The 23,223-nt window shown below is 37.7% G+C and overlaps 1 protein-coding gene across 3 annotated transcripts in view; it reads right to left on the bottom strand.

Annotated features, from left to right (window-relative positions):
- The window catches only part of CDK14 (cyclin dependent kinase 14), a 313,384-nt gene that overhangs the window by 164,434 nt on the left and 125,727 nt on the right, over positions 1-23,223 (bottom strand). For all 3 annotated transcript variants that reach the window (XM_027684701.1, XM_027684704.1, XM_027684703.1), the window contains 2 exons: positions 15,903-15,997; positions 797-859 (listed from right to left, as the gene is read on the bottom strand). In XM_027684701.1, the coding sequence (XP_027540502.1) occupies positions 797-859; positions 15,903-15,997 (158 nt within the window). The remainder of the gene's footprint in view (positions 1-796; positions 860-15,902; positions 15,998-23,223) is intronic.

Genomic DNA, 23,223 nt, shown 5'->3' with positions numbered 1-23,223 from the left:
TCCTCTTTTTAAAACATTTTCTTTTCTTAAACCAAACAGGCCTTCTGAGTTTTTCAGAAAAGAAAGAGTTATTTTTTTATCATGAACTTCTAAATTTCAAAAAGTTAAATACTGGAATAAAGCTCTCAGTATGACAAGTGAAGATTTAAACACTTCCAAAGTAGAACAACAATGGGACTGACGTTGCAAGTGCAAGACAGTTGTAACAAATATCATCTGAGTGATCTATGTACACACGACACATTCTGCATGTCTGGTTGGCTTCCATTTAATGCTAAAATCATTTGGCTGGCTTCCCAAAAAGTAACTGGATCAAGTCTCTACCCATCTATATTTCCATTAAATCCTGCTATTAAACCCCCTCTTTCTTGCATGATGATTCCAAGTATCTACCTTAGAAAGAAAAAGAAATTCCAAAGTGAGATCAGCTATTAAAATGCTTCATCAAAGTAAGTGAGCAAAAAGATTAGGGAATATTTTATCTGTTCATATAAAAATCAGTACATTCAGCTAATAGCATTCATTACAGTTCCCTCAAACTTGGTGAACCTACGCTGACTTACCTCACTGAAGATCTAGCACTGACTGACAGCCTAAAGCACGTTTACTCTGAGGTTTAAGGGCAGTATTGTCTTGTCTTAAGGGCAAATGTTCGAATGGAAGGGAGGAATTATCAACACTGTTAATAGCATTTACTCATATATAAAATACATAATAAGTTTCTATTAAACAATTGACATGACATTTTACATTGTTACTGTTTTTGCCTGGAATGTGTGCTCTTTTTGACTCTTACCTTCACATTCTCTGGATGAAGCCCTCCAGGGTGTTTGTCCATGTACTGACATAAATCAGTGTGCTAAAAGAAAGTCAGATGGAGAAAAGTGTATTAATATCCATATGACTGCAGCAATAAATAACCCTCAACTTAGGAGTGGACAGAACAAAGGGAAAATAAGGAGATTTTTTTTCAGTCACACATGTAAAAACACACACTTGTACCTTTACACTAATTTTAATTAACAGCCTTGGTAACTTGTCTGATATTAATATTCAATAAATGCAAATTAATATTTTTTCTAACACCCTGTATATGGTAAATTAATTACCTGCATATTAGCATCATTTTATACCTTGCAAGGACAGTATCACCATCAACACCTCAAAGGTAGTATCTAGAGGGAAGAGGAAGAACCTAAAGGGAGAATCTCACACACAACTCTAATTGTCCACATTAAAACATTGCATTTTAAACATAATTTTATAGTGATTCTAGATTAAGATGGCTTAAGGGTTTAGAAAATCAAGCTGAAAGGCACTGCATATCAGAGTACTAAATGATACTTTCCAGCTCAAAAAGAAGCACATATGATGGACATGTACAGCCATTAATTACATTAATGACAGATACTTTAGGAAACAGCTTTACTGAAGAATCAAAACACAAGTTTTCACTTCACAGTGAATATAGTTACCTATATTCCCTGCAAACATCACATAAAATCTCTTCAGAAAAAAAAAGCAGGGTTGCAATGTATGGATTAATGTTATTTTTAATAAATAAATATTTATTGCTCTCACTATGGAAACACTACTTTCACTGAATTCTTCTCTTACATTTCTTCACTTCAGCAGCATGGTTTCAGTCAAGTGGCATGTTGCATCTCTGATTTGTTTGCACAACTCAGCTTCTGAAACTATGTTCGGAATAAACAAAGCAAAAATATGCACTAGATTAACCAGTAAAGACACAGAGACAGACTCTGCCTTCCACATCTGGTTTCTGAACACATCTGGTAAAAATCATCCAACATTCTTTGAAAAGCTACTTGGCAATACCTGCCTCATACATGGAACAGCCCAGCTAAATATAGTCAGTTTTCAAGGTGAGAGTTTTGGACAAGAGCTGCCTTCCACAAAGCAGAATGGTTTTTCTGTGGGAGGCATTCTTTAGTTCTCTTTTGCAAAGCTATATGGATACATGGGAAATTTCACATCCAAGACACAAAATTTGTTCTAGCTACAACTATTATGCATAATCTTCTCTTCTGAACTCACAAATTACAAAAACCTACCATGCATGTAGAATGAACATTGCAATGACATAAGATGCACTGTATGATTAGGTTGTGCAATAGCACAACTACTTTCAGGAATTCTTAGATGGCTCCAAGAGAGCAAGTGCCCTGACTGCAGGAAATTGCTTGAATCCCAAAATGAACAGTGAGGGTATCACAAGGGCACACTCAAACAGGCAAACCACATTAAACACAACACAATAGTGCTTCTTCCAAAACACAGGCTACAGTAAGCAATTCTTCAGTTTATAGTTCACACTTCAGTGAATGCATTTAGAAAGAAAATTTAAAACTACATCTCTACCAGTGAATAGTTACTTCCACTGAACTTCATTTTGCATAAAGACTCTGTTAAGTTTAAAGACTTATTCATCATTTCTGTAAATTTTTAGCTACTTCAGGTACATATTCCTCTTCTATTCTCCTAGTTAGTTTTCTGGGACTGTATCAATAAACCATGCCAAGAATGGACCAGTCATCCTTCAGTATGCATCCTCGCATTGCTGGCTTTGGTCTTCTTTTACTATATGAACAACAAAACAAAGTCATCTGCTAACCTTGTCATTTGTTTGCATAAACTAACAGGTTTCGAGTACTAACCTCAGCACAAGAGTCTGCCTCTGGCAAAATATCAGCTGAAACACATTACTACAATAACGGCTAGCATCAAATAAGAAGTTCAGAGGATTACCCTCATTTTAGTGGGTTAATTGTTATTGAAGAGAAATACAAGACTGTTGGAATAATATGTTCTCTTCTTTAACCTAAATACAAATCTTTGAATACTGGTAGCACCTGCAGCGCTCAAAGAAGTTTAAAGAAAAGCCTGAAATTTCCATTTAGAAAGCCTGTCAGGGTGACCAGGGAAGTGCTGTCCCATCCTCAGATACACCCAGCATGGCCCCTGAGCATTGCATGGGCTGGCTGAAGGAATGCAAATTCAGTCTTTCAGCCTTTGTGAGAGACAGATAACTTGATAGATGGGAAGCTTACTGCCTCCTTCACCTTTTACTGATTTCTGTAATCTGCGACTGGTCAGCCGACAGAAACCAGATCAGAGGAAGACAAACTCAATACTAGTTCTCAAAGTCCCATCCCTGACGCCCCACCATGCCAGCCCCACCAGCTGCACCTTTATATTCACCAAAAGCTTTTCATCCTATTCAGGGTCACATCACCAGGAACAGCAATAAGTCACCTTTTTTATTTCCAATATGCTTGTAATAAATGGTCAGGATAACCCCATTTTCTTACTCTTATATTTCAGTTACTATTTGGATGCCTTTTCTCCATACAGAAACATCAATGACGATCACATTTGTGTTATGCATCATTAATGTCTTCTTTCAACACCAAGGATCAAGGCAACTGGGAGCCTGATATAACCTTCTGTATCAAAACCTTCAAAAATGGATTGCATGCATCTACTGAAAATTCAGCATAAGAAGCAATTTCCTCTGAATCCTGGAAAACTTAGAGAGTCAATTCTGCTGCAGACTTTTGGCATTTATTTTTTGCCCTACAGACACTACAGGCATAGAGAAATCTCTACCAAATCTTCATTCAGACAAGAAACAGGAATTAAAAGTCTTTTCTGTTCAAACTTCAAAGAATTTAGTCTCATAAAACTAAGTTAGAGTCCTTCTCATAAAAGTAACTAAACACTATGGTACCAATTGTGAAAGCAACTTACAATGTTAGAGTACATTGTTTCTCATTTTAAGAAAAAGAAGGTAGCAGGAGAGCAAAGGCAGCATCAGCTGCTTTTCTTTTCCCAAGGTAGGGACTAAATGCACGTTGAATTAAACATTAGTATAGCCAAGAAAATTGACAGCACTGCAGAGACAGCTCTTTCTAAACCTGTTTTCCCTTTTGGCAGGCAAGCGTCTGCTCCAGTGCTTGTGTGCACAACTGACATTGAAGAAGACTACATGAATGCAAGTTTCAGGAAAGCATTAGAAAAGAAAACAAAGAGCAAACTGGATAAAAGCAGTTTTCTAATGGTATTCCATGAAATTGGTACTGTATAGATGAATAGAGCCTTTTTCTTCATGCTGTATTTCTAAGTAAAAGACAATATGCTTTCTCAAGTGGAACAGGGGCTGCAAATACAGCATGCCACACCGTGACACTGGAGACTTTACTATGGTTACCACCTTGATCTAATAAAATATATACCCTAAAGGAAAATTCAAGGTACAACTACCTATTGCCAAGAACATGAAACTATGCTGAAATAAGGTACAAAGACAAGAAACAAACCAAGCAGTACACCTTCTACAGTCCATTCTCCACTGTCTCAGAGGGTGAGGACAGCTCACAGGGAAGCAGAATACACTGGGAATATAGTACAGAGACTCCCAAATGATTACAAGCATCTGTCACACACATTTTCATCCTGGGTGGACCTGGCTAGACCGATTCTTCTTTGAGCTAGCTCTTAACAACTCTATCAGCCATACTGTTAATCCTCAACACACGTTAATCACCAAAGTAATAGCATACTGACAGAACATGGTATATTTTAGCTTAAATTCAAAATCCCTTTAATTCCTGCTCCTCACACTCCACCAGTTTATCCAATGTACATTTATTGCTTCCCAATAAATGTACATTATGATAACTTTTAAAATGTGGCTTGTCCTCAGCTAAGAAAACCAGATCGGTATTGCAGAAGGAACTCTCTGGATTCTCACATTCCAGAGATGGAGAGCTGAGATGTTGTTACTGACTTTGGTGCACACTGGCCTGCAAGAGTTTAAAATGAATTGGCAATATTTAGATACATATTAGCAATAAATCTAATCATAATCATCCACATAATCATTATGTCCTTCTCATGCCTGGCTGAGAGCCTTGTCTTGACTACTCTGCAACACTGAGTTCACTCACAGCTATGAATGTGCAGTGCTTTTGGAAAGAAGACTAGGAATCTCATGATGAATAGCAGAAATTTTTCATATCTGAATTACAATGGCAGCAATTTCTGATGGTGATGACAATTCCCAATACAGCAGGGATGGAACCCAGTTCTCCATCGCAGTTATTATCAGCCTTATCTTGAAACAATACTTTGAATGACGCAGGAACCTCAGAAGACACCCTAGTTCCAACATGCACAAAAAAATGAGAAAAGTTCAACAACCCCCACATGCCTTCACCACACAATCTGCTGCAGAGCTGCACAACAGGTTCTTCCACAAGGATGACCAAAGGAGATTGCACAGGCCGTGTTTATCTTGCCGTCCTCTAATTTTAAGAGCTTGACTTTGCCACCTCACTAACAAAACAACGTTTTGTGCAAAATGCGTTATGCTTTGAGTGAACAATTTCATCTCTCCTCCCACTACTGGCTCTCCCAGAAACAATTTCACTTCCTCCAGGAAATCAATCTATAGTATTTGAAGTGAAAGACAAAAGCCAAGTCTTTGAGAGAAGAGGAAGAATCCTCAAAGACATAGTTCTTAAGTTACAATTTACAATTTTTCTGAAGCTTATCTCTTGACCAAATTTCAGGCAACTTTCAAAATAATAGCTAAATGCTACCCACAGCACAAAGGCTACCCATTCCCTAAATTCCAAGTCCATGCTGTAAGGCTTGAATATTTATAATAAGGGTCCTCCAGATACAGGTTTAAGATATCTTGGCCATTTTGGCTGAAATTAAAAATAAATATAGGCAACCTGAGGCAGACTTTGGCATCTTTTTTCTTCAAATAATTGTATTTCACTAAATTGTGCCAGAAGATCACTGCTCCAGGGTTGCGCCTTGACTTCAGGGCTCTGGCACATACAGCTACACCTCCTTGAGAAGGCCCTGTCCAGCCTTTTTGTTACCTTTGTTTACCTCAGCATGTTAAAACACAAACCCTTTCCTCAGTGCACATCTCAAGCAACTAGATATCCATTAAGAAACCCCCGACCCTTCCTGCAAGAGATGGCACAATTTCTTGTTAGACCAGAGGCTGCACAATGCTTCCTAGAATAGGGAATAGAAAACTCATGCTCAGCTATGCTAATTCAGCCATTCTCCTCTTTCCAAACTAAATGTAGAAGCACATCAGCCAATGCCCATTTTTGACCCAAACTTCAATGAATTACAAATGTTTTCCTCCCTGTGATGGAAACAAGTATCACAACTCCTACAGGTACGTGAAAATGAGGGAGAGATTAAGTTACTTATCCAACATTAACTGCTCATAGTCCAAATAAAAATCAAGAAAGTTGTACAAGGATTAACCAAATCAAGCTTGGGTGATAGCAAAAAAAAAGAAAAAGAAAAAGGAAAACGTGCACTTGCTCAGACTCCTTCTATAATGTTTTTGACTCATTTCTTTCCCACACCATCAACTGTGACAATACCACAAATGTTGCATTTACCTCATGAAATACTGTCTCCAGACTTACATGAAGAAATGAATTGATGAAATGGGGTTTTGATTTAAACTTGTGTCAGTGTATAATTATATGAAGGTCACTTTTATTCAGCAAGACTCTGGTTTATGTTAGTAGACGTGTGCTTATGTTTGTGAGCATACTGTGTATAAGCATCTGCTGAAGGGAAAAGAATTCTGGCTGATATTTATACAGCTGAAGCAAGGTTTATATACATTGCATCCTAGTTCTGGAAAAGAGAGAGTATGCAAACAGAGAAAAAAAAGACAAATGTTGATGGTGCAGACTCTTCTCCCTTTGAAGGAGGAATTCTAATTATGAATAGATGAGTAAACCACAAGCTACAAAGGTCCTCAGATATGCTCAATGCTTCACTTTACAACTATGTTGCTCAATTATCTTGCTCAGAAATCAGAGACTCTGCTACCAAACACAAACATGTTCAGACAAAGGGCAGGACGTTTCCTTTCAAAGGCATGGCCAGTGACATGAAATGAGCTCTACTTTGCCAGCCTTCTCCATAATAATAACGCAATTGTCATTCTCTTCTAATTAAATTAGTCACTTCTACTTCCCATGCAATACATTCTCTTTCCCTCTTCTTCCTCAGTCATGATAAATTTCCATGTGACTTAGCCATCCCATAAAGCTGCCTAATTGGTTTCAGCTGTCATTTTTGAAGCCAAAATGCACGGAGAGCCCGGGGCTTGTGAGTGGAACAGGAAGCACTTCCAACTGCATTCCCATCATGTAAAACCAGCAATGTGAAAGAACCCTTCCATTAAAACAAAAACGGGAGTATTTGGCTGCTGGCAATGCCATCATGCAGCAGACAGATTGTGCTGCTCCACTGAGGCAGCGAGGCTGTTGTGAGCCATTCCTCTCTGTTCAAAGGAGAGCACACATTATTTATGCCCTAGCAGCTTTCCTGACAAATATACTTTCCCTTTTGTCACCAACAAATTCTTAAACCGATAATATAATTTACCAATAAAAGCACAGGCAGTAGGAATGTTTGAAGTGACATGAGAACAAAGAAAAGTTAATTCCATTTAAATGGCACATATTCTCCAACCTAAGTGCTCTGCAGATTACTGTGCCACACTTTAAACTCATTTCATGTGGCTGGTATTTTCAAAAGTGTCATATACTCTCATTTTCATGTATTTCTGTGGTTTTCTATAATTCAATCTTTTCCCTCTATGAGATGACACAATGTTAGCCACGCTAACGAAAAATACCCTGCAAGCAAGCTATCTCTGGGTGATACCTAAGCAACTTCCAGCGGAACAGCAGCAGGCAACAGCACCAGCTGGGCTGAGCAGCAGGGGAAAGATATATAATAAGGATTTAAAAAAGAAAAAACTGCCCCACAAGACACCTTTAATGAAAACAATTTAGCTAACAGATGTTTCTAGTGCCTTGGATTTCTCTCACACTGTCAACAAAGATAAATATACTTCAAAATACATGAACAATACTATATAGAAAAAGAGGTTGGGCAGTGGGGGAGTTCTTAATACAGATAGAAACCTACCTGAAAATCCCAGAGAGAAAAAGGAATGCACAGTTGTCTGATTTTTGGCTGTTATTAGAAAAGACAAATTTATTTATGGATACAAAGTCTCTGTTCGTTTCACAAAGAACAACCTATTCCCTTACAGACAAGTGAGACACACACAGCTGAGGAAAGAATTGTTGAATGAACTAAGAGATCTTCAACAAAATATAATTTTCTAAAGATGCCAGTTTATTTTCCCCCTTATTCTCTGGCCACCTTAGTAATTCTATCAGCTTTGTGTTCTTAGTAAATCAGGCTAAGGAGACAAAACACACTTAATTTAGTGAAATTATTTTAACTAAAGAATGACATTGCAAAAATCAGTAGGAATTCCTGTTTAGTATGATCAAAACCTAGCATCAAATCATCAGCTTGTGCTAACTGTGATGGACTTATAGACCCCAAAATCAACAGGGTTGGGACAATTTTTGCAAGCTGTAACACATGTTGCGTGTGCACTTTTTCTTTAATTTGCTAAGTCATTGAGCTTCCACAGCACTGAACATTATATCCACTATATCCACATATAACAAACAAACAAAATCTGAAGATACAGAAAAGTTTCTCGTTATAAGAGCGTGGCAGATACCCATAAGCTCATGGTGAGAATACTTGCTCCAGGATCACGTAAGCAGAACATATATGGCAGCAAGGCTGACAATCCACATAATAGCCACACTAAGTCAAGTAACCATGCTGATATTGGCACAGGACTGACTGGATAGTACAGACAGGTCTGCACAAGTTCAGCTGGCACAAGAGTCTTTGCTATGCTGGTGTGAGGGACGAAAAAACCAGGCCATCTTCAGAGCAGGAAAAGACAAGTGCAAATACTTCCTTTAAAAGCTTCCATATCCTACATAGACCTCTCTTCACCCTGGCTGAGGGATTTTTTCATGTCATGCATCCTAATCTTAACTGTCCATGCATGATTGCAAGATTAATAAAAATTTTATAGGGAAAATTGCAGTTCAGACTGCAAGACACACTAGAAAAAATGATGCTTCCATGGATTAGATTCTCTTTACTCAAAGTAGTAAAACAAGAATAGGGCTTTTTAACTTTCAAGAGGTGGCTCTGTTTATTAGTCAGGCTTGATACTTGATTCCTCCTTTTCACCATTCCTTAATTATTTTTTATATCACAAAACTATAAACATAGTATAAAGATATCTGCAACTATTGATTTACTCAGCCTGACTTCAAGATTTTTACTGCTATTATTTTGCCAGAATTGCTCAACCCAAGTTTCTGTTTTTAGAGATTTCATAGACGTATTTTTTATCAATATGATTAAATTAGTACAAAGCTACATACTGCTGGTTCAGGAAGGAAAAATCTATTTTAAAGATTTAGATTTATGGTAATCATCACTCTCCAAACAGCCAAGTTTTAGGTTGATGTTTTGTTGGTTTGTTTGTTTTTTCAATCTACACTGAATAAATCAGTTCCACACTTTAAAAGACATTAAATAATAGTTACAACCCATATTATTAAAGAGCCTGATAAAAAACAAGTTTAATTAGACTGGACAGTCTCTAGTGCAAGTTCAGATACTGTCAGCTTTCACCCCAGAGGGACTTGGAGAATGCCAGTTTATTACTGAAATTAAAAGATAAGGAATGCGTGGGATACCACCAGAACTACCAACAGTAGAGCTGTCCAGAAACCTGTAACATAGAAAAAATCATTAAAAAAAAACAAAACGAAACAAAATGAAACAAAGCAAAACAAAACAAAAACCCAACCAAACAAAAAACCCCCTACAACTAGAAGGAATTTTTTAAATTTGTTTAATGTAGTAAAATAAACTGATTTATTTTTTCTTCAATTCCTGACACAGAAAAGCAACAGCACATTAACTTCACTGAAAGATTTAAAGTGTTCATCTTTAACTGATGAAAATTATAATGCAAAAAGATACATATAGGAAGGATCACAAAAAGAAAACATAATAATCTTACCTATATCTACTATCAATGATATGTAATTCTGTTGATTATTTGCCTAAACTGCTCTTAAAAACTGACAGGAATAGAGAAACTATTCCCCCCCACAGTAGTTTCTTTAGTGCTTTCTTATTGTTACCACGAAAGAGGCATTCCTAGAGTTTAATCTTTCTCTTCCTTACTGCTATTTCAGACTTTCTTATTTTATCCTCTTTACCATTCACACAGAAATAGGTCACTGACTATCTCTATATTTAAAGGTTGTAAACATCTCATCCTTTTTTTTCCCTAACTCTTAAGAGCCCTACTTACTTTGACTTTTTGCTAGAAGCCTTCATTCTCAATGTTTACTCATTCTCGTCTTTTTCCCCCTCAGGTCTCCAGCAGATTCATCTCTTCTCTGTGTGTACAAATTTACCATTTAGGATGGTGGCCTTACCTGTACCAAGTGGAGTGTCATCACGTGCATGTCTACTCTGCATATTCATCCTACTACAATCATGTTTGACATTTTTATCTGCAATTTGGAAAAAAACTAATTGAGATCTGTCAGTAGACAGAATATCTCATGTGATTTCCAGTGTTGCATCCATCAGCTCAACTGTAGATGTTTCTTATGCTTTGATTTTTTTGTGGGTGTTATTTTTGTTTTGTTTTGTAAATATTTACACTGAATACTCTCATTAATAAAAAGAAGAATAAATAATAGATGCCAATTATTAAATGGCATCTATCTTATGCACAGCATACTGCAAATCTAACCCATATTTGGTAAGATTATAAAAAACCTTAAATTGCACAAAAAATAGACATTCAGATACACACAGCCTCCCAGTCTGTTGGATTGTAAATCTTGATTAATCTCACTAACACATCATTAGCATGTGCACTCCGTATGAAGTCTACAAACTTTTGAGATGTCCTGCAAAGTCAGGATGATGAGGCAAACTGAGTAACATCTTTCCCCCTCCTGCGAGGCACACATAAACTTCTTAGTCTAGAATGAGTATTTTTATTTAAATTTAAATATAACTTTTCACTCCTTCTTTCCTGCTGATTCCTATGTCTGGCACAGTCTTTACCTCTTGGCAAAGCACTAAGCAATTTCCTCCTGAAATCCCATTTGAATCCCTACCTCCCAAAGCTGATTCTCTTTGCATTTTCAACCTATACCTGGACATCAACGGCTCCTCTCTCTGATCTGCTCATTAAAACTTGAAAAACAAGGCTTTCCCAAGAGCAGTATTCCCTTACTGTCTCTTCTCAGTAGCAGGGCATTTCCTTTCTGTTTACCTAAGCTTTGCTCTGTCACCTTTTTGACTGTGATTTAAGCAAGACAACTTAGCGCAAACCTGGGGCACGAGGCTGGGATTAAACCAACAGGGGAACAGCTCCTTCCCTGGTCAAGGTAAACAGAAACTATGAAATTCAACTGCTCCCATGCTGGGAGCCCTCAATGACTCTGCCCCTTCCCAGAGAGGACAAGCAAGTGTGTTTGCCAAGAGGTGGCAGGAGGTATCCGGCTTGTTGCAGAGCTTCACTAGCTGTCCGTCCTTGCTTACTGGAGCTGGACAAGCACCTTCTCAAACGGGAAGAAAATCCCCCCTCATTTCACTTTCACACCAAAATAATGTAATGGAGGTTCCAAATAAGTTCCACTCTTGATCAAGGATTAGAAGACTCCTCCTTCCTTCTTGTGGCTAGATTTCCTAACTTCCTCTAGGTGAATGATCCTAGTGTTCAGAGCTCAAAAACAGTTCTGAGACACAACTGTTTCTCCCTGCTCTCTCATCCGCAAAATAATGTGCTTTTTTTGTCTGCTAAACAGCAGATATGTCAATTTCCAAAAAGCATTAAAATAAGAAACTCACATCTATGTTTTTTTACAGGAAATGGGAGAGCAATGTAACTAATGAACTTTATTAAGTAAACTCATTGTATAACAACCTATTTTAGCTGTTGTAATAAAGCAATGAGAATTAAACTTTCTTCTTTAATGGAAAGTAATTTTTAAGAAGCAAAAACATACACACAGATGAAAATAGGCAAGGTAATTGAAAATTCTTGGGTTTAATTACATTATTCGATTAGTCTGGAGCTTTTTCCACTGTAGAGGCAGAAATAATATTACTCATAGCTCATACTTCAAATTGTAAATGTATCTGTTCTGGTTTCAAATCTAGTTCATAAACACCAAAAGCATGAGGTAAAGCATTGCTATACCAGCTCACTTTTACATGCCAGGAATAGGCTGCTGGTTCATTTATTGATAATAATATACTTATATAATTATGCATAACACTAAAAACCTCATTATCGTTCTACAGAGCCTGTAGCAACATGTATTGCTTAGGATTGCCTTTCAGCAATTAAATGTTTCTAAATACAGTCATCTTTTAAATAAACAACTGAAGCAACAAACGGTAGCAGCTAATGATCATTTTAGAACAAACAGATGCGAAACCATCTTCAGGGACCTCTCAATATGTCTGAGATCTCACCTGTAAAACTTATCACCTCCTTAGGCAAAGCTTGCCATATCAGTGACACCTGCACTAAAGCCAGCGTACCCATAACATCGTCTCAACTAACACCTAAACGGAGCCTGGCAAGGAAGGGAACAAAACTCATGTGAACAGTCATACTGCTCCATTGAACTGTAAAGTGAACTGACCTTTTTCTTTGGAAGTCTTCACAGTCTCAGATACTATATGCGAAATGTGCCAAAACTTCACATTTTGTTTTCAGGCCTTGTTTAGGATATCCCAGCTAACTACACAGAAACCATTTTCTGTACCATTTATACATGAAAGACTATCGGCCCTTCAGGTTTTGTAGAGGAAATTCCAAGCAGCTTATTCTCAAAACTTCCCAGGTAACAAGCAATGGCTCTCAGTCATCCAGTGATAAAACTGAGCTCTAAGCTCCCTTCGCAATATGCTGATGTAAGAGTTAACAAAGAACACAAAGAAATTATGCCTTACTAACAAGGTACTGTATATACTAAACTGTTCTCAACTAAGTTATTTCATTCAAAAGGAGTAAGCTCCCTTTCTCTTCTTCCGTAAAAATGTACAGCTCCACATTCACCACCAAAACCCTTATATGGAGAACGAACTTCTGATCTTCAACTGCCAGACAGAATTTTTAAAGATTGAGTTTTCTTGGTTCTGCAGACCACCAAGGTTAAAGATAAAAAACTCTGCCATATTTTCTTCTGACAGACTTTCATATTAAAAAAAAATCTAATTTGAGGTACACAGAGAATTTAATCATTGCCCTGTTTCCTTTCAGAGGCTATTCTGCTTTCAGGTTTTAACTTACAACTGCAATGCATTTTGCAATGAAAGGTGCTACATGAAATTAAATTTCATTCTATTCTTTCAGGGTCAATGCTGAAACCGAACACCTCTGATAACCTCAGACGTTTCATCAGTATTATTTTCCCAATGGAATCGTCACAGATCCAGCAACCCAAAGTTTTCATTTTCTGAGAACTCTCAGGTCACTAGCTGTTCACCCCTAATTTAATCATGACATCTCACTCAGTTGTTTTTTATTATGTTTGAAATGGTCAATAGTGATCAATGGCAATAGTGTATCAGTTCCATGATGTCACTTTACGAAATAAATCAAATTCAACCCCTTTTAGGTTTGTTAGGTTTCAATAATTCAAAAACTTAAACCACCATGTCATTTTAATCACACAAATATTTTTACTTATTTCAGTGCAAATTACTCACATGATTAAGCTAAACCACATACGGGTGTTAACAACAAACCAGACATTACAGATATAGAGCTCAGTAACACCAATTATGTGGCTAGATTGCATAGTCAACAAGCCAAAATTTGTACATTTAAATGGGCAACTGTAATTTTTACCTCTGCACATTCATATTATGCACTGAATGGAAGCTATTTAACAAAAGGAACAAAAGAGGTCATTGTGATCACGCAATTAAAACCTGTCTCATGCACTCCCACAAGAATTCAATTCAGGTTACGTGGGCATTATCAGACAGCATTAGCTATTTGATCAGGCTATAAGTTTACATTACCTAACAATGAAAACAGATTTCAGTTAAGCAATTCCGTCATCTCAAGACACAGGAGCATGTTACAATGTCATTATCATACAGTCCTCAGGGTGTTTGAAGAGAACAAAGTACCCTTCCCTTTCTTCCTGAGCACCATCTTGAGAGACTGCCCACAAGCCAAAATACTAAAATATTACTTGGATTAGTTCAAGAAACCATTACTAAATGAGATCCTAGAACAGTCTCAATAGCTATGAAACACCATGGGAAATAAAAAGGTGCAACCACCAGCAGGGTTGATCCCAACAGCACCTTGTCGAAAAACAAACAGCTAAGTGAATCCAGAAGAATGTGCCACTGCATGAAGCTTAGTTTGTGCCCATACTTAATCACGGACAGCACCATGATATTACACATGACTGGGAGCCAGAGTCTGTAAACAACCCTACTGGATATAAAATCCAGAAATTTGACATTAGTATAACAAGCAAAAAGTAAAATCCAGAAATTTGACATTATTATAATAGGCAAAACCATCTATTTCTGAGAGAAACATATTCTATACATCTCATTTCTCAATCAGTTCTGATGAATACAGCTAAATACAGCTGCTGATAAAAGGACTGCAAAATGTATTCATGTAAAGACACACAAATAAGTCTACACTGACCATTACATAAAATTAAATATCAAGGCTTTTCCTACACTAATTCAGTGTATAAGGAACAGAAGAATCACTAATTTTAAGACAAGGAATTATATTTTTATGAATATTCCAATACCTAAGGTAAAAAAATATGTACTGTATGCACTCTGCAGGCTGCTGTAGCTGAATACCCACACCATCACACTGTAGCACTCTTATGTACATAGACAGGATGAAGAGCTTCTCCAGACAAGATGCTGTGATTCTGTATGCATTATCATGTCAAAATTAAGGCCTCCTCCCAAGAAAACACACAAAACAATTCCACTTGTCTTAAGCAGAGACATACTAAGACTAAAGCTAGTAATCACTGTACTTTATAAATGCAGTGTCTTACAGACTACAACACAATAATAGATATGATACTGAAAATCTAGCCATCTCTAAACTCATTTCTTTCTTTTAAATTACATGTTCTTGGACCCATCTGTGAAAACTGGGAGGTTAATTATGATAGTACATTGCATAATTCCACAGTTAAATGCTGAAGTAATTCTACATAAATGCCATATGTTTGTCTTAGAAAAACTGAAAAGATTAATTAGAAGGCCAAGGCCAATACTTGGGAAAGTAATACTCTGAATACAATTAAATCCTTACACTGCATACTATGTAAATTGAAGTTTTAATTAGTAGCTAAAACATTAGTCATGACAAAATAAAAAAAGTCCAAATTCAGACTTTGCAACAGACTTTGCTTTTTACTGAGATTGCTTATAAAAAGACACTCTGCACAAGCCAGTCACAACAAAAGCCACTCAAACTTGATACCTGCTTTTCATGAAGGAACTACCTGCTAAGCATTAGTCCTGTTCTTCTTCCCTACATATCCTCACCTATTTTAAAATTACCTGGTCACATTATTAAAGAAAAAGCTCCAATAAACAAACTATGACTAAGAAGCAGAATAAGGTACAAGTTTGAAAGGTCAATTCAACAGTATAAGGTCCTTCAAAACCCCTAGTAGCCACTTCTCCATCTCTGAATCTGATTTAGCCCAGCTTTCCACATTTAGCCCACTCCAAGACAAAGCATCATCTCTTATAGCCACCACTCTCCCAAAGAAAGTAAAGGTTATTTTGGCCTGATTCATAGATCACTGATGGTAAAGAGAGCATTTCAATCAAATTCATATCTCTGGACCATATCCAGAATATATAGTTACTTTACTCACCACATATTCAAACACAAGTGTCAAGGTTTCCTTGGTGTGAATGATGTCATGAAGCAGCACAATGTTTGCATGTTTCAATCCTTTCAAAAGAGAAGCTGAAAAGCAAAACAAACATGTAATCTTAAAAAGAATCCAAATATTTTACATTAATCGGTTTTCTTTTTTTAGTGACTTAGATGAGCTTCATAACCTGACAACCAATAATTGCACCTTAGTATCTTCTATGTTCATGAATTCCACACATTCAGTGTGTTTGAAGATCACACCTTCCCATTCAGTGCTATTTTCTCCACCTTGCTGGTCAAAGTCAACCTCACTCTGAGGTCGAAATGAGCTGTGGTTAGAGATGCTTTCCTTACGCAGCCTCCTCTAAGTGAATCAGTCATGTCTACTCAACCAGACACAAGACTGCTTCTACACTCAAAGATCATTTTTTTTGTCTCAGATGAAAGTCAAGCATGTCTTTTCAAAATGTCGCCTTTGCTATTCAACACAACAGAACTGCTGTATAAACAAAGTCCAGCATCTATCCCAAGAATAGCGTTTTAAGCAATAATTCTTCTTTCTCTCAAAAGTAACACAGGATTGATGGAATTATTTGTATTAGCCTATGAGAATAAATTAATGGTATTTTCTCACTTATTTTTTCAATGACTAACTCACATTTTCAGAAAAGACAAATAAAGACTTATCTAGTGAACTTTCAGGTAATCTCCATTAATTTTTTTTACACCATAATACATATTTAACGTTCATACCATATTACATATTTAATGTTGCAGAAGATATGGCATATTTTAACAAGATATGCTGACAAGCCATGTGTTGTTACCCATGTCATTTTGCCATTGGTGCCTTGTCATCTCACACGTACATCTGAGCAGGACTATCAGTCACCCCAGCAAGTAAATAATATGGTCTTAAGCTCTGCCAGGGGAGGATATTAGAAAGAAATTCTTTACAGAGAGAGTAATCAGACACTGGAATGGGCTGCCCAGGGAGGTGGTGGATTCACGGTCCCTGGAGGTTTTTAAGGTGAGACTGGATGTGGCACTTAGTGCCATGGTCTAGTAACCACAGTGGTGTTGGACCAAGGGTTGGACTTGATGATCTCAGAGGCCTCTTCCAACCCAGCTGATTCTATGATTCTATAATAGATACTAAGACATGCAAATAAGTGGCATATTTCTAAACTGAAAATATGCAACTTGCTTCTGTCACCTTCCTTATTTTGTCAAAGCAAATAATGAAAGACCAAATGTGTGCCTCAATTCTTCACTGTGCAAAATGGAGACTAGGGAGCTTCCACAGCACTATTACCCCTTGCTGTCCTATTAAGGGTGTTTTGAGGGTGTTTCATGAGGTGGAGGTAACTCCAGGGGTCATCTGGCTTTAAAATAGGCTAAGTACATATCATCTCTCATACTGGTCTTAAAGCGATCGATCTGACAAGTTCATCACTCTTGGAAGCAACACAGCATTTGGCTGCATCAGTGTTCATCCACAAGCACCCTCAACAGCAAAACTTTGGAGTTCACATTAGGCAGAAGGCAGATAGCAAAGCCGAAAATACCATAAAGCTGCTTCAAAGTATTACCAGAGATATCCTAATGACAGGACTGCAAACCTGCAAGCAAGCTCCATGACCTGGAATGAGGCAACCCTTCTACCTGGCTGAAGAGGTGAGAAGAAATGTCTCAAAGGAGCTTGCTTTGGCCTGCACTCCACAGCTCATGCTGTTTAGAAAGTCAGCAGTCTTTCCCGTGCTCTATGTTGCTACTGAATTGTATATCAGCTATTGTAAGTACAATTAAGTTTGTTAAACTTTTAATCAGCGCATGTCTAGCAAGTTTTAACATTCCACAAATTAAGTTGAAGCCTTTTTCTTAAAGAAAGAGCCATGCACAACTTTCCTAGTGTGAGAAATACTCGCTTCTTGATATATTTGAGAGGCGACAAAGTCATCAAAGCAAAACTACTTTATTAAATGAGTCAGGTGAATTGGGTGTCTCCCTCTCCAGGGAGGTGCATCACTCACCAAAATGGGTGACCTTTTATTCTTCCCCGGCCGGTGGTTGTCCCTGTCCCCTTTCCCATTGGCTGGGTACTCAGGGACTTATATTCTCTCCTGACTGTCTACTTTGCCCTAAGTCTCCCTCCCACATATCCCCTTCATCTTCTTCTTTTTTTGGCAAATCTTTAGCATAGCCTTTCCTGTTGGTTCTTAACAACTCTGTGCAGGTACAAGGGACAATCTAAACCACATCTAAGCAATAAGCAGCCATTAGCAAGAAAGAAGGGTTAGCCTCCCCACTCCCCTCACCCCCCCCAGTCACTCTGGCTTCAGCAAAGCATCGCTTTATTTCTCACAACAGGATCCTCATCTTAGAAACTGGACAATTTCTTGGAGCAAAAGCTCAGAGAGATTTGGGTATGTTGGTTTTTTTGAAAAGAGAACAATGAAAAACTGCTACTGGAAAAAGGTATGTATATAAACAACAGATGACAGAACAACTGTTCTGAAAGGTACCTTCTATCAGAAACAAGAACGTTTAACCTGGGGAAACCCTGAGAAGAGTTCACCTGAAGTAACTGAGATTTCACCAGTTCTTCCCTCAAACCTTGTCAAACGACCGTACATGCAGAGACACTGGGAACATAAAAACTGCCTCCTAGCAGAACCTGTCGAACTGTAATAGTATTTATAACCTCTGTCAGCTTTTGCTGTTCAGATCATCACGTGAGGCCTTTAATTTCTCTAGTTAGCCATTACTTTGTTGCTAGAATCTGTATACGGGTCATTAAAGCTTAAACAGTACATTGAAAGCAGCTTACCCTGAGGTCTTTGCAAATACTGTCTTTCGTCTTCAGTCCCCTCCCCCACCCTTATTTATCTTCTGTAGTATACAATTCCCCCTTTTACAGCCTCAATATTCAACATCTGCCATATATTACAAGAACTACAAAATATCACCTGCCGGGTGAAATTTCTGTCTTCTTCATTAGACCAAGTGAAATATAGTAGATAATATAGCACAGGGAGCAAAATCATCTTAATTGCACTAATTTACACTGCAGAAATAAGCAATTACACTATCAATTTATATTGTAAGAAACCAAACATAACTGGTGAAAGTAAGAGAATTACCCCATGTGCTCATCTATCAGGACTCTTACCAGATTGCCTGTCATTATGAAAACACTGCTTTGCTTCTTAAAAAAAAAAAGGGGGGGGGGTGAAGGAAATTAAACAGAGAAAAAAAAGTTGTCTGAAACAGGAAAGTTGTTTCTTTCTCCACAGAGTACTTTAAAAACAATATTAAATATGAACCGATGGATCATATGGTTTTTTTTTTCCAGGAAAAACAGCCTTTCAGAACAGATGACCAATACACCTCTTCTTTTGGGCAAGTTTTTACTCAAAGGAGATGGAACTTTGGATGAACTCCACTAATTCAAAAACAAAATCCAGAAATTCACATCCAAAAGAATAAAAAAGAGTCCAGGGAATCTATCAGCATCAGCCTGAGACAAGACTGACTTTACCTTTGAAGCTGCCAATGCAGCTGGTACTGCAGCTCAGTGAGAAGTCAGGTGTTGCTGTGCCTGGTGTTAGCCCTAGAACAAAATAATTCTCCCAGAGAACACCATCTCCATCCAGTGATTATCACCCCCAGATTTCACACAGAGTCATGATGAAAAGACTAAAATGTTGTTGAAAAAGCATTGCAACGACTCAAAAACTGGAAAAGATGTACTAGTACTCACTGTATCCTTAACATGTATTTTTAATAACAAAATTATACAATGCTGCTTCAAAACTACTGGCACTCTTTTTTTACCCTTGGTATTAAATGTAAGATAAACAGATGGCAACACTTTTAATTAATTTCCCCAAAGAGTTCTGAGGAAGTAAAGCAGCAAATAATGTTAAAATGCTTTTTTAAAACACTTTGGAAAAAATATTATATGGGTTTGAATTGCCAGGTGTTTTTTCTATCACCTGTGTTTGCACAGTCCCTCACAGAAACTTGTAACAGTAAAAAACAGGGAAGATGAATTGTTGACATACTTTAACAATTAACAACATCCAAGATGATAATTTCTGTGACTTGTACACAAGTTCATGACCTGAGCCGCTAAATGTACCAACACTCAGCACTTTTCATCAAGGGCTAATAACCATATTTGCATACTTAAAGGAAACACATTGCATTTGCTTGAATAACCATCACAGACTTCTCCAACAAGGGGATGCTCTCATCTATTATGAGCTCCTGGCAAGCTGCCATATCGCTTGTGTTGGTCAAGGAGTTTTTTTGCTGTTCCCAGATGAGCTGGATTCTAAAGTACACTCACTCTACGAGCAAGGCAAGCCAGATGGACTACAGCCAACTCTTACCCAAAACCTGAGTAGCATCAGTAAATCAGTGCTTTGCTCCCTGTGGGGTTTACAGCATCAGCTCAAGCTTGACACTCCATTAACAAAGCCTTGTGACTTTTAGATGAGCCTCGGCTTGGAAGTGTTTTGAAAAAGGCTATTCCCGCATCTCCATAAAGTAACATTTCACAGCTACATGACAAAATCAACAAAAGTAACTATTACTGTTGACTCCCAGGCCACATGGAAGAACTTTTCACCAGCAAAGATAGTACTTTTGGACATGGCAAGTACATTAAGCTTGAACACTAATTATGGACCTTTGATCATCTATTCTGTCTTTCAATTCCTGACTACCGCTTTATTCTCACTTCGTGGGAGTGAGAACTATGGCCCTAGATAAAAGGGCCATCATCCACGATTTCCGAATTGGCTGACATTTTAGTGACATGGAAGCTTTTCTCAGTAGTGGAAGAAGAACTCAGCCTCATGCTGCTCATATTCACCATAATGTGCAACTGCTGATGACGCTCTCTCTTATTTCCTAATATATGCAAAGGCTGTGATACTCCCAACATTTTTCTAAAAAGTATAACTATAAAAATGCCTGCTTTCCTCAGTATACAGTAGTAGGGGTGTCCTCTGGGGTTACCATGCACCAGTGACAACCACTGCCCATACTGCTATTCACATGCAGTGCTCACCCTTTCTCAATGTCGCTCTAGAAGGGCATCTCTCATTGGGAGACTTTTACTCTTGAGGACTGCACACCATAGCAGTTGCATTTCTCTAATACTGTTAGTGCAACTGTGCATCTTTGCTGCCCTGTTGGATTTCTGAGATGCCAAAGCACACACAATCTATTCAGTAACACAAATTTGTGAAAGCAAATACGCTGCTGTGCTTCAGAGTCAAACAACTTATCTTCAAAATTCTGCATCTTGTCACACTCTGCAGACACAACGGTGCTCTCTGTCAAAGTGCCAACTTCTTCGCATAAACAGTTGGGTTCAGTCTCTGAGCTCTCCTGGAAAGGCACCTTTAGTGAGAAAACATTCATAGGGTTTTTTTCCTATCATCATGTGTTCTGAACAAACATACCCAAATGTGTCTTACTGCCTGCACAAACTACAGAAGTTCTGCTTCCCTCCCAGCAACTTATGTTTCAATCTACACATCTTTTAGAGCAATTTTTAAAATTTGGCCTAAGATCACAATGTCCCTTATGCTTCTGATCCACTTCCCACACAGCAGGGCTTTCTGTGTGCAAAATGTTACTTAGAATTCTGCCACAGAGAGGGGAATTCAGTACTCTGTTGGTTTTGCAGTAATAAATGTACAGAAATTTCCTTCTCAGAAATGCAGACCCCAAATCTACACTTTGCTATTTTCCAGTTCACCCATCTGAAATAATTTGCTACAAGCAAATAGCTTTGCTTTCGTACAACCCTAATACAACAATATTCAATTCAGTGAAAACTATACATTCTAGGTAAGACCACACTGACCAGAGAATTCTCATCTTCTCATCACAGGATATATTCTGCAGAATGATCATTATTTATAGTACATATATTATCCCAAGTAATTGATTTTAGAGCTGCACACCTACAAATGCACAGAATTGGTCAGCTTCCACTCTGATCTTAGTGAACACAGTGCACTAAAAATATATAGGTCACTCTTCAGCTTTGAAAATTTTCTAGGAGGAAGTTTCTTAACAAATTTCAAAAGATTTTGTGAGCTACAGGAAGAAGAAAAAGCAGAACAGAAAATTTTAGGTGGACTATTATTAAGCATAGGTAAATTACCTTCTTTACAACTAATTTCAACCTCATGGCAATCTCTTCTAGATGTAACAAATGGTCCTTATTTTAGTTTTCATTAAGCCAAAAAAAGGACAGTCTGGCATTAAGGAAGCACACAGTGCTTCACATGCTTGCAAGAAAGGATTTGGTAGTCCTTCAACTGTAGATTGCTTTGCTGTAGATTGATCAGATTAGCTGCACCTACCTCCTCAGTCTCAATTCAGGTTTTATTTGTGAAATTTCTACTTGCTGCTCCTTCTTGAAAGTGTAGCATGCTATTAAAGAAGAAATACAGAAAAAAATGTGTGTGTAACAACACACAGGCATTTTCAAAGGAGCTTCTTGCTACGGCTGTAGTCCCCTAAGCAAAAGGCAAGTCACAAACCTGCTGAAACCTCTTTGCCTATTGAACTGGAACAAAACACTGGAAGGACTGATCAAATAAGCTCTGAAAAGCACTACAGTGTATTATTCTAACAGTTATACATAAGACTGCTGCCATATTAAATAAATGTCTCATTACATTCTAGATATAAATTCATGCATTGTGTATGGTTTCCCGCACTCTTCAGACACAAGTACAGATGGAGGTTAAAAATAATGAGACATCATCCTATTAAAGTCAGACTCTTGTGGAAACCAACTGCAATATGCTACTCCTATCTTGTAGCAGCCAGTTATATCTTGCCTTCACTGTCCATTTCAGTATTCAAGAGGAGGAAACTGTGTAAACCAAAAATATGCAGCGTGTACAGAAAACAACTCTATAATGCAGGTAGCATGTGAAAGCAGGAATCTTTCTATTACTTTTTTATGCTCACAGAGCATGACTGGGACTAGTAGTACAATTTATAAAACCATCACTGGCTGTTATTAGCTTTGTTATGGTGATGAATTTCAGACACTGTCTTCATTTAAATATCTATCTACCTTAGGATGACTTTGGAAATTTTCAGTCTAAATAGTTCCTCCCATTTCCCAAAAAACAGGCTTTAGTAGCAACTTCCATAACCCACTGAGTAACTTTCCCTTTGAAAAAAACCCAAACCTCTCAACACCATGTTTTGGAGTAGAGAGTCAAAGTCTGGAAATACAGAGGACTTTAGAATAGAAATACACACTTTGCCATCTC

Source organism: Neopelma chrysocephalum, unplaced genomic scaffold (genome assembly GCF_003984885.1).
Source record: "Neopelma chrysocephalum unplaced genomic scaffold, ASM398488v2 Primary Assembly neopelma1_67, whole genome shotgun sequence".
NCBI classification, from domain to species: Eukaryota; Metazoa; Chordata; class Aves; order Passeriformes; family Pipridae; genus Neopelma; species Neopelma chrysocephalum.
This window is presented reverse-complemented; position numbering and strand designations above follow the sequence as displayed.